At 44.9% G+C, this 17009-nt stretch overlaps 1 protein-coding gene across 2 annotated transcripts in view; it reads right to left on the bottom strand.

Annotated features, from left to right (window-relative positions):
* Positions 1-6746: 6746 nt before the first annotated feature.
* LOC147019035 (proteasome subunit beta type-6-like) overlaps positions 6747-17009 on the bottom strand; it is a 35200-nt gene continuing 24937 nt past the window's right edge. The window contains exons 4-6 of one of the 2 annotated variants that reach the window (XM_085899215.1): positions 15527-15656; positions 13839-13983; positions 6747-7040 (exon numbers count right to left, since the gene is read on the bottom strand). In XM_085899215.1, coding sequence (XP_085755341.1) covers positions 6898-7040; positions 13839-13983; positions 15527-15656 — 418 coding nt within the window. In that variant the 3' untranslated portion in view covers positions 6747-6897. The remainder of the gene's footprint in view (positions 7041-13838; positions 13984-15526; positions 15657-17009) is intronic. The other variant, XM_085899216.1, reaches the window with a different exon arrangement.

Raw genomic sequence — 17009 nt, 5'->3', positions numbered from 1 at the left:
ACTGCTCGGCGCGGCGGCTGAGGTCTTGACCACAATGGCCCCGGGAGCAATGACGTTGGCAGAACTCCGGCCCGAAGTAATCGATTCGGAGTAGAACAGCAGAGCGAGCTTGTTGAAGCTCAGCTCAGCGGGCGAAAACGGCAACCTCATGAGAAAATGGGGGAATTGGCTTATGACATTTGCCGTGCAGTGGGGATCGCGCATGCGAACATGGCAGCGTCTTACCAGGAAGACCTTGCCCTGGACTATTTCATCCAGGCTCTTGCGGGCACCAACACCGGGGCCCTGCTGATGACATTTCGATCGGAAAACCTCCAGAAGGCGGCTGACACTGACGCCCGATGGGAGGCAGTGAAGCCGCCAGCCAGAGGGTCCGAGCGCCATGCGATAACTATCCGGCAGATGGGCCCCGTGGACAGCCATGAGCCTGGAGCCATGGCTGGTCTTGGCACCCGAGCGGAGCGGGAGGGAATGGTCCAGGAGATGGTTGGCAGGGTCTGGACCATGGCAGGCGGCTCGCAGGAGGACACGTGGTGGGCCATTGGTAAATACCCCAATTCGGAATGAGGGGGGGGTACAATTCGGAATATCGGAGGCATGCACCGTACCCAGTTAAGTGCTATAACTGTGATCGAATGGGCCACCTGTCGCAGGAGTGTAGGGCCCCGTGCAGGGAGAGACCCCGACCCACCAGACCACCAACTCCGCCCTGGGCAGACCGGACCAGCCGGCCCCCGACACCCCCTTGCCGAAGATCGAGTTCGGCAGGTGGGTAGCCCTGCCAGTTGAGCCACGCTGCCCAGCCACAAAATTGTGTAAGAGCACGGGAGAAAATTTGCGGGCCAGGCCCAAATTAATAACGAACACGAACACAGGCGATGGGAATAGTGGTTGCTAGAACCGATAGTTTAAAGAGACAGGCGTGTTGAAAAGCCCCGGGGATAGATTAATGTTTAATAAATGGTAGGACAGATAGGAAACGTGTACCCCTTCGCACCATTAGTCAGGTTCCTTGTGTCCATAATTTGACGTTCGTTGGAATTTTTTGGAGGGTAGCTAATCCCAACATTTTTGGAGAGTAGCTAACCCCAACATTTTTGGAAAGCTTAAACAATACCAAAACAGAAAATCCATGTTTCACATTTTTTCAATGCATATAATGTGGTCAAATAGGTCGTTTAGAGGTAAAAACCCGTTTTTTTAAATTTTAGCTCTGAAAATTCAAAATTAATCGCAAGCAAGCAACTGATGATGCATAATTGTTAACTAGAGGACAGTTCTTAATATAGAATACATATATCTGTATTTTGAGCAATGGTTGCCATGGAAAGGCTATCATTTTGTCAATTTACCGTTTATTTAATGTATTGCTTTCAAATCTTGAAAGAAGTAACGCATGAATATGGTGATCAGTGAAATGTACTTAATGTCAAATATGAGTTTGTAGCCAATTGGCATCACTGTCTCTAATGTCACTAATCATTGCCATCGTCATCATCACTATCGTGGTCATGCCGTTCAATGTTTGAGTCCTCATCATTCTCACACGAAATGCTGCACATGCAAACATCAGTGCATGTTAGGTTCTTGGCCCTGCAGGAACATCTCTGTGATGAACATTCTGTCTTGCACTGGCACCTTATCATCTCGATAATTACCTTTGGTGCAGGGAGAATGTCTGTTGTCAGTTTGAGTTGACCACTCGTGTTCTTGTAGAAGCCATTTTTTAATGGATCAAGGAATGTTTGCTGAGAAATTGCTGCTTGACCCCAAACGTATGCCTGGATATGTACCCGCATGATATGCTGCCTCAGAGCACCGACAGTTGGTGGTAACTTGTCATTCTCAGCCATGTTCTTACAGAAGAGATGTCACCGAAGTTCAGGGATGCTGGAAATATTGACACCACTTTGACAATAACCTGAACAGACAAATCTTGCTAAAGTTGTGTATCGGTCCTCTGACAGTTCAGCATTCGTACAGAGCATAGCAAAGGCATCTACCATGTCGTCATCGGCCTTCAAGTAGCACTGGAACCACTTTGCCTTACCATGTCGAGCGAACCGCCCAGTATTATCGGCACCTGTGAATGCGTGGAAGGCTGGCAATGCCTGGGCTCTCTCCTCACCTAGGGCCTTCCAGATTGGCTCGATTTTGACAATGCTAGATGCCATTGAGATAGATGTGTGTCTTGGCAGGAGATGATAGTTTGCTATGGCAAGAACCAGAACATCCGTATCAGGTGAGAATATCGTCAGCTCAATATCTCCCGTGTGTTGCTGTGATGCAGCTATTGCTTGCTGGATCATCAACGTATCGGCCTCCTCATGGTTATTCCCCTCAAATTGGAGACCCTTGTTGCTCGATGTCCACCCAGATGCCGAAACGACTACCACCTTTGTTGAATCGCGGTTGTATTCTAGAGTTTTCTCTGCCAAGTACTCCGTCAGATCAGCCTTGGTTTGATCAAGGGACAGAAATCGACTCACCATGATGCGTTTGATACTGGTATCATCCTTGACCTGATATTGGACTGGTGCCTTTCCTTGACGTCGTTTGTCTCTGGTTGTGCTCTTGAGGGAATCTTGCTTGTATGTATCAAAAACAATAATTACATGGTCGAAGCCTCTGGTCAGATTCATCACCCTATCATTGAAACATTCACTGAGGTCCTTCACTGTCACGACCATTGCTGGTTTCTTGGTCATTTTCTGGACAACTACCATTCCATCCACGACTGCGACCTCCGTTCTAGTACTGCCATCAATTACAGCATCAGCGGGTGCTGGTTCCATGTGTGTGGCATGTCGCAATGATAGAACTTTATTAGAATCCAAAATAAAAACCGCTACCAAGACGTAAAATTACCTGAATAAAATAAAAGCAGAGACGAGTGAGAAATCAACAATACGCGCTATCTACATGCCAGTCAACTAAATAGAAACTCCAAATCAACTCCCTCTGTAATTCCAATCCCTGGGCACAAAGCTAACCGAATCCTATCCTATTAAACAGCAGTTAATCTAATGGAACAAAATACGGAGGTGACTCATTACATTGATGGTGACTTTCTTTCCAGATAAATGAAAGCACGAACCAGCACATAAGGACATATTTAAAGATCAACCCGAAATAATCGAAAAAGGATAAACACAAAGCTATAACATGACGACTGCCCGACTTCCAACTCCTAGCCTAACAGGAAACGCAATTAAAACCTCAAACCCCATGGCCATTCAAACCATAATCCTACCCCATACCGAAGAACATAAAATGACAAAAAGGTACATACGCCTCAAAGGCTATCACAACTTACCGAAAAAAGGAGGAAAGGTGTTGAAAACCGAATATGATGAAACGAAGCTCCGAAGTAAACTGTCATGAATGTCATACCCAGAGGTAACATTGGGGGCAAATAGCGACAATGCCCACGTGGCATTGAGGACCCCCTGCAGATTCGAGAATAAACGAAGCGAACTGAAAATGACGTCATAGTGCTGCACGTGCTTGGACGCGTGCCGCGCCACATCACGACGTCATGCCTCGCCCAGCAACCGTAACCTGAAGTGATGGCATGGCGTCGCGACGTGGCATCACCTATGTTCCCTACAAGATCACACTTACAATACATGAAACTACAAAAACTTAAAATCAAACGTTTTACTACTGAAGGTGCCGAAACCTTCTGATATTGAACAACAGACACAGCAATGTTTCATTGCACAGATGGCCGTTTCCATGGCAACCAACTGTTCCAATACTTGAAAATAATAATACTTATGTGTAATTTAGTCATGGTCACTATATTTAACAATTAAAACAGGCCATCCGATAGAAAATATAACTTTAAAAAATATATATTAAAAAATGGCAATTCCACTCCAAAAATGCTGTTTCCATGGCAACCGACAGTCAAAATGCAACATTTTATTATCTTATAAAATCCATTGTTAGCTATTTAACAGTAATCCATCATCAGTTGGTTATTTTGTATTGTTTCAGATTTTTTAAAATTGGAATTCAAAAAAAGCGTTTTTCACCCCAAAACGACCTTTCCAAAAGTTGAAAAAAATGTGAAACATCATTTTTTTATTTAAATAGATTTTAAACTTCACAAAAATCTATAGGTTTGCTACTCTCCAAAAAATTCCAACGAAATTACACGAGGAACCTGACTACATCCATACCTTCACTGTTCGTCGGCCGCTGGACTCGCCTTGGAAATTTCTGAAACCGGTGGGAGTTATTCTGAGGCTGCATTGGGCCTCGAGACAGATTCACTTGTCTCTTCCTCAATCCTTTAAAAAGGGATCTTAGGAATTGGGAATAGACAGTCAGGACAGGTTAGCCGAACAAAGACAATAAGGGTGTTTGGGACACGTAATTATATATCAAAAAGTCTAAATTTAGTTGGTTTTTTTTGTTGTTGTTGCAAGCTAATGGGGGTGGGTATGGACAAGGACAGGCATAGGTAATAGGTTGGGGGAGACTGTAGGGTAGGACCGAGCCCATCTTCCGACCGGCCAGCGCCACCACACTCCCTCCACAACCTCACAAAACCACACCGAGGCCGGCCAGCTTCATGTGCCGACCTGTTGCATTGCACCTTACTTGGTCTGCATTTGCCATGCCTTTTTGTGCCTTTGTCTTGACTCCATTTGCCATACTTCCCCATGCCTTTATTTGCATTACCATGTCACCACCTTTACCATGTGCATTAGGACCATCTCTGTGAAAGTGTTTGCAAGGACTGCTCTGCAGGCAGCCGCATTACCGGGGACTGCATTTGGCAGCCCGGACATCTATCTCCATTTTGTATAAAGGCCAGTTCAAATGGACTGAGACGGCGTGTGGCCTGCCGTGTTCGGGTGAGTTGCCTCCAGCAGCCAGGAAAAATAAATAAGATCAACAAACGAAGGACCAGTGAGGGCCCTGAAGACCCCTGGTCATCGATTGCCTGCTGTTGCACTCATCCCCGAATGTTGTCTTTATCGTTCTCTCCTTAAGTCACAGGTCCTGGGCCATGGGTAATGTAAATGTTAGAAATGTGTAAAGTTCTGACCCACCTGTTGTTTGTTTAGTTCCGGCAATGAAGTTAAGTTGTCCGAATGAGTGTTAGCTTTGTTACGCAATGCACGAGGTTATTTATTTTGGGACATGTATTCAAAATGTCGCACTCAGGGATCTGTAGGTAAAATGTACAAGGGGAACCTACACCTGCATGCCACACGAATGTTTACGACTCGGGTCGAGTCTACCAAAAGGGAAGGGGGTAGTGTTACGGTTCTCGGAACCGTATGCATACAACATACAGTTGTCCTGAGTCAGTTATTCCATTAATATACGTGTAGTTTGGTCCCTACCTTTTGTTTAGTGGGAAAGCAAGGGGATGCGTCGTGATGGGCTATTAGTTAGGATTAATAAATCATTTTTCCCCATTTATTTTATTCCCAACGGTCCGTTCCTTCAAGCCGGTACGTCCTTGGCAGTGTCGCTTGGCTGCATACGATCTAGAAAGGTGATCCGATCCGGACAAGGCGTACCGAGGGCGTGGTTCCCCGGTGGTTAAACCGCATGGTTAATTAGGTAACCCGATTCACCCATAGGCAGGAGGACCCTAGGTCACGCGGTTGAGTTATTGGTATCCACGGTCAGTTAAGCGATCCACCGCGTCACGGAATTATCCATGAGCGACGGCCTACAATTCCGTGGAGACTGGTGGGAATCGACGTAGCTTTTCCCCACCTAGTGGTCTTCTCACTCGACCCCGCCAGCCCACAACAATATATTACTAAAACTCATATTTTATGTGTGTATGTTCCTGAAATACAGCTAAAACGGTACATGATAGCACAAAAACTTTAGTGCCACATTACTCACCATTCTCCTGCGGTGTGCAGTATCAAGTTTCGTTCAAATCAGGCAACGAAAAAAAAATTAAAAAATCAATTCCCGATTCGGTCAAGTACTCTGACGGGATTATTTGATCAATGCAAACAACCTCAGCGGTATAGTTCGCTGGAGCTATCTTTTTTTTTTTTTTGAAATTATTTTTTTATCAACCGCTGTCACAACGGGAACCCAACGGGTTCACGGGTCGTTTCGTACCCCATTAATCCTGCCTGACTTAGCCCTCTTACAGGTTACTGTATTTCCTCTTCCTTTTCCTGTTGGTTCGTTCCCTTGTTTGTAAAGTGCAACTGTTGTCTCGCTGTCACATTGCCTTTTGTTTTTTTTACTGTCTGTCACCTCACTCTCCCTCAAGCTATGATCTTGTATTTTAAAAAAAAAATCTTACCCATGTCCAAAGGAAGCGGTTCAGTTTAGCATTTTTAATATGGAATTGGCAGAGCCTAGAAATAATGAAACCCATTAGAACTACCCTTCAGAACCTTCTAGATTTACACTTTAGAAGTAAACATGGTGTTAGAAAGGTTCTTCTTAATTTTTGATGAAGGGATGGATGGATGGACAGCCACATAATGAAGCGGCTTCGCCACTTGGAAATAATTGCAAAACTTGTAAATATTTGAGCAAAGATTGTATGAACGAGTTCAAAATGTCAAGCTAAGAGAACAAACAAAGGGTATTAGGCAAATTGAATTTGCAAGTGTTTACCAATTTGGTTAACTCGTTGAACTTCCTTGACTTTTATCTGTGTCCAGCTTCCAAGTCTGAAATGAAATTTGAAAATGTCGATTTTGTAAAGAGGTTCACACCCCCTTGCATTAGAAGAAACCATAAAGTTGCGAGCCAGTGTGAAAGATTTATTTCAAAGGCTCATTTGTCATGTGAAGTGAAAATTCGTACACCGATGTGCTTGGCCTTTTTAGCAAAATATTGCAATGTTTGCGATGTTATCTGTGGTCCACATTAGAATGAGTGTTGGAACCTCGCTCAGATGGTGTCGTGGCAACCTGAGTATAACTTGGGGAGGTCGTGCTCAAGTCGGTCAATTCGCTGGACACCTTCCTCGGTGATGATCGCCAAACGTGCTGCACCACCCGACATGCAATCCCTGCCCATTGCAACCGTGAGTCCTTTAGGGGATGAGAAACAAACATGATAATTCCACTGAGCATAATCTTTAATGACTTTTTATTCTGCTTCCTGAGGTATTTATTTATTTATTTATTTATTTACTCATGTGCAAAGTGAATGGAGGGGCATCTAGTTATTCCCATATCCTTTGTGTACATCCGGGCGCTCACCCCCGATCGTCAATATTTCCGCAACTGAGCAACACTGGACCGGTCACACTATTCCAAGGCAGAGTTCTGTCAAAGTAGTCCTCAACCAGGGCAGGAATGTAAACTTGAGCCAGGGCAGAAGCACACATTGGTTGAATTTCAAAGGTTCCATGTAGTTTCTAATGTGCCTAAGTTAAAGTAAGCAGCCGACACAACTGGCTGAGCTGTGATCCCTCTGAAAGATGGCTGACTCATTGCATCATCCACTTGAAGAGCAGTGGAATGACAGGTTACAGTTGGATTTTTTTTTGTATACAGAGTCGAGGCTCATGGAAGAGCGAGAACTGATTTGATCAGGATGCTGAAATAACAGTAAAGATGGAGGGGAAACACCAACAGTTGGTTTGAAGGACAAAAATCGAGGGATACTTCGAGAAATAATGGGTGTGGGGAGGAATGAGGGGTAGGGGAAAACTCGTGGTGGTGGACAAGATGGACACAGAAGCAAACTCTCAGGAAGTAAAAACTGTAAATTTGGAAGGAGGTGGGCTTGGGGTTTGGGTGAGGGAGTTGATGGGGTGAGATAATATCATGGCTTTGGATGGGCGATGGTCTGAGATGGTGGTCGTCGTCGTCTTGCGTATGGCAGCTTGACTGCCAGGCAGCTATCATTTTGCTTTGGCGTGACAATGCCGCTGATGCTGTGCCCCTGTACCAGTACATTGGTACTCATTTCGCCCTCCTCGGAAGAATGACAGGCGGAGTCAACCTCATCTCATGTTAACTCAGTGGCTAACAGGGCTCAAACTGAGGACCCTAACATCCCAAGCCAGCCACCCTAACCGCTAAGCCAACACCAGGCTTTGAGATGGTGCTGAACAGCTGTTTTGAAGACTTGCAGGAATGAATGAGATTGAGAGTGCAGAAGTTGGTTACACAGGCAGGAGAAAAGAGGAACGAAGGATTGGAGGTGAGCTGTGATCGTAGATTGAGGTACTTTCACCAGAAGGGGATTGTTAGTGGACCACATACTCCCTGCAGCTACCGGGAGAGGACAAAGCATGGAAAGAGTAGAGGGTGCAAGACCAGAAAGGAAGTTGTCGTAGACAGAGATCACCGACCCCTCTGCAGTGGGAAAGTTCTTGGCCCAGAGACTCGGCTTCAACGCAGGAGATTCCAATAATCTTGAAGGCCTCGGTTTCTGTGGTGTCAAGTTGAGCAAGGTGTGAGGCAGTGGAACTAGCCCAGAGGGGAGAGCAGTACTCCATTAAGCTGCAGATGAAGGCCTTGAAGGTGGATGGGAGTTCAGGTATTCCAAGGAAGGACGTTGTACGATGGAGGATGTCTAGTCGGCGGCTGGCTTTGGAAGCCAACTTTGAAATGTGCTTTGCCCAAGAAAGATCGTGGCTGATCGTGAAACCCAAGAGTTTGAATGCTGAACTTCAAAAGGATTGAATTGTTTAGAAAGTAAATGTGAGTGTCTGCCAGATGCTCCTTTCCGAGGGATAGAGAGCGAGATTTGTCAGGATTGAAAGAGGTATTTCAAGTAGTTTGATAAAAACATTAGAGTAAAATAGTTGAGTTCTACACTGCGAAGGATCACAGGGTGCTGATGTTTTGAGCTTTACCCTTCATCATAGCAAAAGCTCTGGGAAATGGGAAGTGGTATATATATATATATATATATATATATATATATATATATATATATATATATATATATATATATATATATATATATATATATATATATATATATATATATATATATATATATATATATATATATATATATATATTGTTGCGGTCTTCGCGCCCGCCGGCGTGCTGACGGCCACGTAACTCGAATCGCGGCACGTCGCCCACCGGACGGACAATCCAGTCGTGACCCTCTCGGACTAACGCCGGGAACCAGTCACGGGTGGACCTTTCGGTCTCACCGCGATCGAGCCAATCAGCCCCCGCGTGGGATAGGGTTGCTCGCCAAATTCGACCTACCTAAGTACCCACGCGGAGGGTAGACCGGGCGATCGCACCTCGCCGCAGGTCGACTTCGGACACGGGCCACTTAAGCGACCCGTTCCGTACTATCAGAATAACCGAGCGGTGTTATCGTCGACCTCGACGGTTCGATTAATTATCGGGCGTATTCAGCCCACTACCAACCCTTTACGTGAAGCAAGATGAGGATTCAATGGGAGAAAAAGACGAAGCGAAGCGGGAGAACAGTTCAACAATAAAGCACATTTATTCGCGGCACACGGGAAGCACACATTCAATTCCACCAAAAGCACACAAAAAAAAGAAAACACAATTCCATTTACACAAAAAGCAAATGTAAAAGCGAAGACAATGCAGAGCTAATACCGACTACCGAGCACACGGCAACACTTATACAATTCTACTTCACAGACGGCGCCGACAACACATACCCAAAACCAAGGAAAAGAATACCCTCAAGGATGAGGCGGGCCTGAGGCCGAGACCGGGTCGCGCCTACCCGTCTGGTGATGAGACGCGGAGCGGCGATGGCACCTCACTCCGCGGGCCTCGTGGACAGTGTCTGGCAGGGGGTGGGAAAGGGGCCCCCTTTGTCGCACTATCTCAGCGTGGGGGGAAACAGGAGGGGGTTGCTGATGCTCGGGGTATAGAGGATCTTTATTATCCCTGGTGTGCGTCTCCACCTCGGCCAGGTCGCGCTGCCGGCCTTCCTCGGGCGTGCAGCTCCCGGCACCGTCGCGAGCACCCCCTCGTCTGCCTTCGCCGCTGCCGCCTCTCCGCCTCTGGACTCTCCACCCTGGACTCTTCTTTGGGCTCTCCTCGTTCGACTCTCTTCAGCTTCTCCAGCTACTGCAGGCTTTGGGCTCCAGACTTCCACACCGCTCTGACTGACGAACACGGTCCTTTTATCCCCCCGTAGCTTCGCCTTTGACCCCCTCCCTTTGACCTTTCACCTCGCTCCCCATTGGCCCGAGAAAAAGTGGGCGTGAAGGCTTTTTGATCCACAAATTTGCATATATCGATCGTCCTGGAGGCGGGGCCAAATCGCCCCTCGCTCACCGATTGGACGGCAAAAAGTGGGCGTGTGTCGTTTTTGATCCGTTTTTGAAGCACAAAATCCGTGATTTTGTACACGCTGTTCAACGTGCGCCCTGCACGAGTCCAACACCGGTACCCACAGCGGGGCAAGAACGGTGGCGATGCTACGGTTGCGAGGTGTGACATGAAGGTCGTGGCGGTTGTGGTGAAGCGGCGTTGTGGTTGGTGGTTGATGTTGTGGTTGTGGTGGTAATCATGGCGGTTGGTCCAAAATAAAGATAGTAAAAGAAAAACGGCTATCCTGAAGAGTCGCAGCTCGCATAAATGACATGTATTCCCACTAGACAACGGGTTTGGGCCTAACTACACATGCACTTACCGAGATACCTCACCTAAGGGACCTGAATGATGGTTTGCGAATCTGGTAACCACAACAATATATATATATATATATATATATATATATATATATATATATATATATATATATATATATATATACACATACATACACATATACATACATACATACTTTCCATTATATCCAGATATCCACCTTGTGATCCTTCATGACCGATAACTCAAGCATTTTATTCGCTTGCGCCACCAACACAGAACGCTAATTTTGTGCGGGAATTAGCAACTACATTTTTACAAGTTCATCGTTGGGTCAATAATCAAACCAAGACGAGACAGCTCAAAGGTGAGAACAATACCCTCCGAGTTATTCTCCCAGCTCCAACGGAGGAGATGCTTATTCGAATAAATCCAATTATGTGAGGAAAGAAAAGGAAAGACACCGATGGCAGTGAGCAGTATGCATACAAGATGTCCAACACCACTGATGACATGAAAATAAATTGTAAAGGGACAGCAGAGGCAAGGAAAGTTATATATTGTGATGGTTGTGAGCCCCAGGTGAGAATGAAGCACCAACACAGAGGATTAAACTTATGTCTCATAGTATTCTTTTTAGCTCTTAAGAAAAGGCTGTATTTATATGTGCTGTGACTTAGTTTACGTATATGTTCTTTCCCACTTTACATTCTGGACTTCAGCCATTTCTCACACGCCACACGCAGACTGGCTACGACAGCCCTTTCTACGGTTGTACACGAGCCCTAAACGGTGTTTTTGCAAGTCTTCACTAAATATATAGTCTTCTATCAAACTTAATATATTGAGTCTTAAACGACTCCAAAGTGATAAAGCTATAAAAGCAGATGAAATGTGAATAAGGATGAACAAAGAAAATCAGATGATTCTCAGTTACATAAATATTCAAACCCTTTGCCTAATTAACCCCAAATCACTGGAGGAGCAAATTATTTGTTTGAAAGGTTACAAAATAAGTGTACTAGTTTTTACCTGTATGTAATCAGTGGTTAAACTTTAAAAAATAAGCTCCCCCACTTATCTAAGGAACTTTAAGTTATTACTCAGTTAGTCAACCAACAAGGCAAATATGAAGACCAAGGAGTTTTCCAAAGAATTCAGACATAAAATGGTGGAGAAGCACCATTCAGGAGAGGGTTATAAGAAGATTTCAATGTCACTCATTATCCCTTTGAATACGGTGAAATCCATCATTAGGAAGTGGAAGACGTATCATACCACCCAGATTCTCCCTAAATCAGGTCGTCCATCCAAACTCAGCAGCCGGGCAAGCAGGAAACTGTTTCGGGATGTCACTGTAAATCCTACAATGACTTTCAAAGATCAGCAAGGCTCTGTGTATCTGATTGGGGTCATTGTTTATCAATCAACAATATCCTGTTCCCTTCACAAAGCTGGCCTCTACGGACAGTGGCAAGAAAGAAGCCATTACTGGAAAAGATGCATCGAAAAGCTCGGATGGAGTTTGTGACAAATCACCTTAATTATACTGCAGTTATGTGGAGAAAAGTTTGTGGTCAGACGAGACAAGAATTTAACTTTTTGTCTAAATTCAAAACGTTACATCTGACACAAGCCTAACACTGCACATCACCCAGTTAATACCATCCCAACTGTCAAGCACGGTGGTAGCAGCATCATGTTATGGGGCTGCTTTTCATCAGCAGGGACTGGTGAGCTTGTCATGATAGGAGGGACAATGGATGGTGCCCAGTACAGGAGAATCCTTGATGAAAACCTTGAGTCAGCCATGAATCTGAAATTTGGCAGAACTCGAGCAATTTTCACGTGAACAATGGGCAAACATTTCACCATCTCACTGTGAAAATCTGGTGGAGACCTACCCGCAAAGACTCATAGCAGTCATTATTGCAAAAGGTTCTTCCACCAAGTACTGACTGAAGGGGCTGAATACTTTTACAACCAGTGAATTTTCATTTGTACATGTTTTTTTTTTCCATGTATTGCTGACATATAACCTCCTCCAGTTATAACAGTGTTCTGTTTGATCCCTTCAGTTATGAATAAAAAAAAGTTAATTTGGAAAAATTGTTTCTGCACAATTCATCTAAATGTAGAATTGTTGGAAGGGGGTAAATACTTTGGTAGGACAATGAAGCCGATACAAGAAGACACTGGCATAAAATGACAGGATAAACGAGTCTATCAAATTTACCTTTTTGCACCCCTCCCTCCTCTTCCACCCCGCACGTTACGTTGGAGGGGGGATGTACTAGCTAAGTTAGCTTGGTCCATGAGCTCGCAATGGCGAGATCATTTTCTGTAACCAGAGACCATATTGTACAGTTTGTTGTGGAGCCCAGCTACAAAAGTGTAATTCATACATGTTGTCTATAATCAGGCAAGGCCCAAGCAAGCAAGGTAAGGTGAGGGGTCACGCTGGCTTTGGCTGCATTCCGTGTGTGATTTGATAATCATCATCACGTCTTATGCTCTGAGGACAGTAGGTCTGGCATGACATTGGCCATAACGAGGCTCTGGAGGACACAATACCATTGGCAGCCTGCAAGGCGGCACACCGTTGGTTCAGAAGGTGCTGGTGGCACCACTCTGCTAGCGTGACAAGGCCACAGTGGGGACGATGTGCCGCACCAATGACTGGTTGCAGGCCACGAATGAAGGACACTCAAGGCCGTGAGGGGTGGAGAGGGGGAAGGGGTGGTAATAAAATGTCGCACATGGATGCTGACAGCAGTGTGGCAGTCCTGGAAAATACCTAGGAGTGCCGGGCCATGTGTGGCAAGCAAAAGGCTTACGTGATATTAAAACAAGTGTGTGGTGAGTGAATGGCATATGTCGCATTAAAACGTGTTTGGCGAGTAAATCATGGCCTACCTTGCATTGAAACAAGTGTGTGGCGAGTAAATAGCCGACCTGACATTAAAAGAAGCATGTCATGAGTCAATGGCCTACTTTACGTTAAAACAAAGTGTGCGGCGAGTAATTCGCAGAGTGTGTGAAGTGAGAAGGATGACAAATTGGACACGTGGAGACAATTCCACAATCTGGCGAGTAAAGGGACTAATTAATGCAAGTCTGGACTTTGGGAAGGTGAGAACGTGAGGGGTTCGAAAGGAATAATGCGACCTGTGGTTGCTTGGGTATAGAGCAATTTTGATCGCTTAAGAGCCTGATGTCGGAGCCTAACTCAGAAAAAGAATGAACAAACCTGGATATTTAAAAAAGACTCACCTCGAACAGTAAATTCCAAGCACTCATCCTTGTCCATGCCCGGCTTGTAGGCAGAATCCACAAAGCCAGTGATGTAGGTGCTCCCAGAGCCACCGATAGCCACAGCTTGCCGCAGCACCATGCCACCCACTGGAACGTAGTATACCTGCACGTGAGAACACAAGGGCACAAAAATGAGCTTTGAGATGGAAAGTCACAATGCATCCCAGCTTCCTCTGAGGGACAATGTTTCACATGTCTTCACATCTCCATGTTCCCTTTAATTCAGCCACAGTATTTCCTCCTCGAGACTGTTCAGTGGTGCAGATCTAACTCTCCATGAAATGGCCAATTGCACCAGCTCGCTCAAAATGGAATTGTCACTCGGATTACCTACACAGGTACCAAATTTGGCTTGCTTGCTGCATTACTGCCGGAAAGTGTAGAACTTCATTCCGCAAAGAACTTTGGAGCCGGTTCAGTTCAGGACCAAAAGATTACTGCGTGTCACAGGAATTCCATCAGTGCACCAAACAACTCCACTTTTCTACATGATTACAAGATAGAGGTCAGATTAAGGTTTTCTTTTCGTACACTGTTGAGCTTTGTTATTTCACCTTTGTTCCTGAAAAAAGGACTTCTGTGACTCTCTTTGACTCCTTCAGCAAAGGACTTCTGTGACTCCGTGGGACTGACTCTGTGAACTTTCCCACCCAGATTTCTCCCAATGGCAAATCATCCTCCCTTCTGGATTTGATGATGACTAACTACCCTGCAAATGTATTCTGCTCTTCCTCTGGTCCAAATGGTTCATCTGATTGTATGATTGAAGAAGTCAACATATCTCTGGCTCTTCTCAACTCAGTAAGGCTGGTAGTTCATTCAGGCAGATTGGCAGGAACTACAAAAAGCAGCCATCGCTCTTCGGGACTGGTCTCCCATAATCGACTGCCCCTGATGTTAACTTCGCCTGAGAATTCTTCCACAGAATATCTCTCTCTCTCTCTATCTCCCCCCCCCCCCCACTGTTCCTTTTGTGTCCTGATTCGTTCAGTGTACTAGCTCTTCCATGAGCCTCGACTATGTATACAGTACATTTAAAATATATATATATATATAATATTATATATATATATATATATATATATATATATATATATATATTATATATAACATGGTCCTTTTTCCAATTGTACAAAGACCATGAAGAATTAGAAGATGCTTCTATAGTACAAATTCCTGGTGTTGGCTTAATAGTTAGGGTGGTGGGCTTTGGATCCTCGGGTCCCGAGTTCAAATCCCGCTCAGCTGTTGAATTAATACCAGGTGGGGTTAACTCGACCTGTCATCCTTCCGAGGTCGGCAAAATGAGTGCCAGCATGCTGGTATACTGTGGCGGAGTGGCGACCCATCCAGAATTGTGCCCAATAGCCAAGGAGACTGCTTAAACAGAACCAACACTCTGCACAGAGTATGGTCCCAATCTCTTCCTCGTCGATTGTCTAAGAAGTGAGTAGAAGCAAAGATATTGCAGTCCACTATTAAGGATGTTTGTGCATTCCGATGCAACACCACTTCATGTGCAATTCCAGTTTTAAACCAGATATGTTTAATTTGGCACAAACTCACATCTGCAAATGAATAACCGATTATTTAATCCTCAGTGCTGTAGCTGGAAATGCAGCAAGAAATGCACGTCTGGCCCATACCTGGCCTTTCCCACGGCAGTCCCATCCGGCCACGATCATACCCGCCACCATTTCCTCGCGGTGAGAGTAGCAGTGCTGATTGAACATTTGCGCAGCAACATGCACGGATGGAGATTCACCCATCTGGACACTGTGCACCAGGACACAGCAGAACGACATCAGACATATTTGATTTGGCAGCAACAGGATAGAACATGTATATTGCATGTTGGTGCGACGGTACACAAATCGGGCTCCGCCGCACCACCACAAGGCTGGTGAGAGATTTATATAAAGGACACTTCAATTTAGCTACAACATGTTTGTTCAATGACGGCATTCCACAATGTTCTCATATTTACCCCACACACGAGAAGCAGGGTTAAGCAATTGGTTCACGTCCGTCTGTCCATCCGTGTACAAACACCAGTTTATGATCAAGGAACAACTCCATTTAAATTGAATGTTATATTTTGAACATCAATCGCAAAACAAACCTGCTGTTTGACAGCACTATATCTCTGAATTCGTCCCGAACGCACATACACAGAGAAAAGTGAGATAATGTTTTTTTTACTCTGTGCCTGCTTCTTCAAACAAAATTGAAAATCATTCCAAATAGGAAACGTGGTCTTTTTAAGGACGTCACAAAGGACACGTGCAACAGGCACGGATAACTCATGTAACGTGTTAGATTGAGTGTTGTCATAGATACTGCGTTAATGGCAATAAATTCCGAAATTTATTTATACCACGTTTACAATCTTTATTTTATTTATATTGAACTTGCATATTTATATACCACGTCCCTCCTCCCACCACTTCCCCTGCCTCCTCCCACCCTACACCCTCCTTCCAGACTCTCATCCCAACTCTTCCCATAATTAATCATGAGTATTTTCCTTGTAATGGAAACGTACCTTATTCAGGTTTCAACACGCAGTTTTAATTTTTAAAATGTACATAAACACTCAGAGGTGATGTTGAGTAAACGAAAATGGATGTGTACATTTCATATAACTTTAAAGTGTTCGACTACATGGCTTTATCGCAAAGACTGGTCACTGTGTGCATGTGACAACAATATCCCAAGCACTCCACAAGTCTGGTCTGTACGGTAGGGTGGCAAGAAGCCCACCTTGAGTCCTGTTTGAGGTATGCAAAAAACCACTCTGAAGATTCTGAAGCCATGCGGCAAAAAGTTTTGTGGTTTGTCGAAATCAAGATGGAACTTTTTGGCCCAAATGCAAAACGTTACGTTAGGTACAAACCCAACACAGCACATCACCTAAAGAACACCATCCCTACTGTGAAGCATGGTGGTGGCAGCATCATGATATGTGGATGTTTCTCATCAGCAGGGACTGGGGCACTTGTTCGGATAGAAGGGAAAATGGATGGAGCAAAATAGAGAAAAATCTTCCTTAAAAACTTGCTGCCCTCTGCAAGAAAGCTGAAATTGGGACGGAAGTTCACCTTTCAGCATGACGACCTGAAGCACACA

Source organism: Eptatretus burgeri, chromosome 10 (genome assembly GCF_056783735.1).
Source record: "Eptatretus burgeri isolate ZD-2024b chromosome 10, Ebu_testis_v1, whole genome shotgun sequence".
Classification (NCBI taxonomy): domain Eukaryota; kingdom Metazoa; phylum Chordata; class Myxini; order Myxiniformes; family Myxinidae; genus Eptatretus; species Eptatretus burgeri.
Note: the sequence above shows the minus strand (reverse complement) of the source record. Positions and strands in the feature narration are given on the sequence as shown.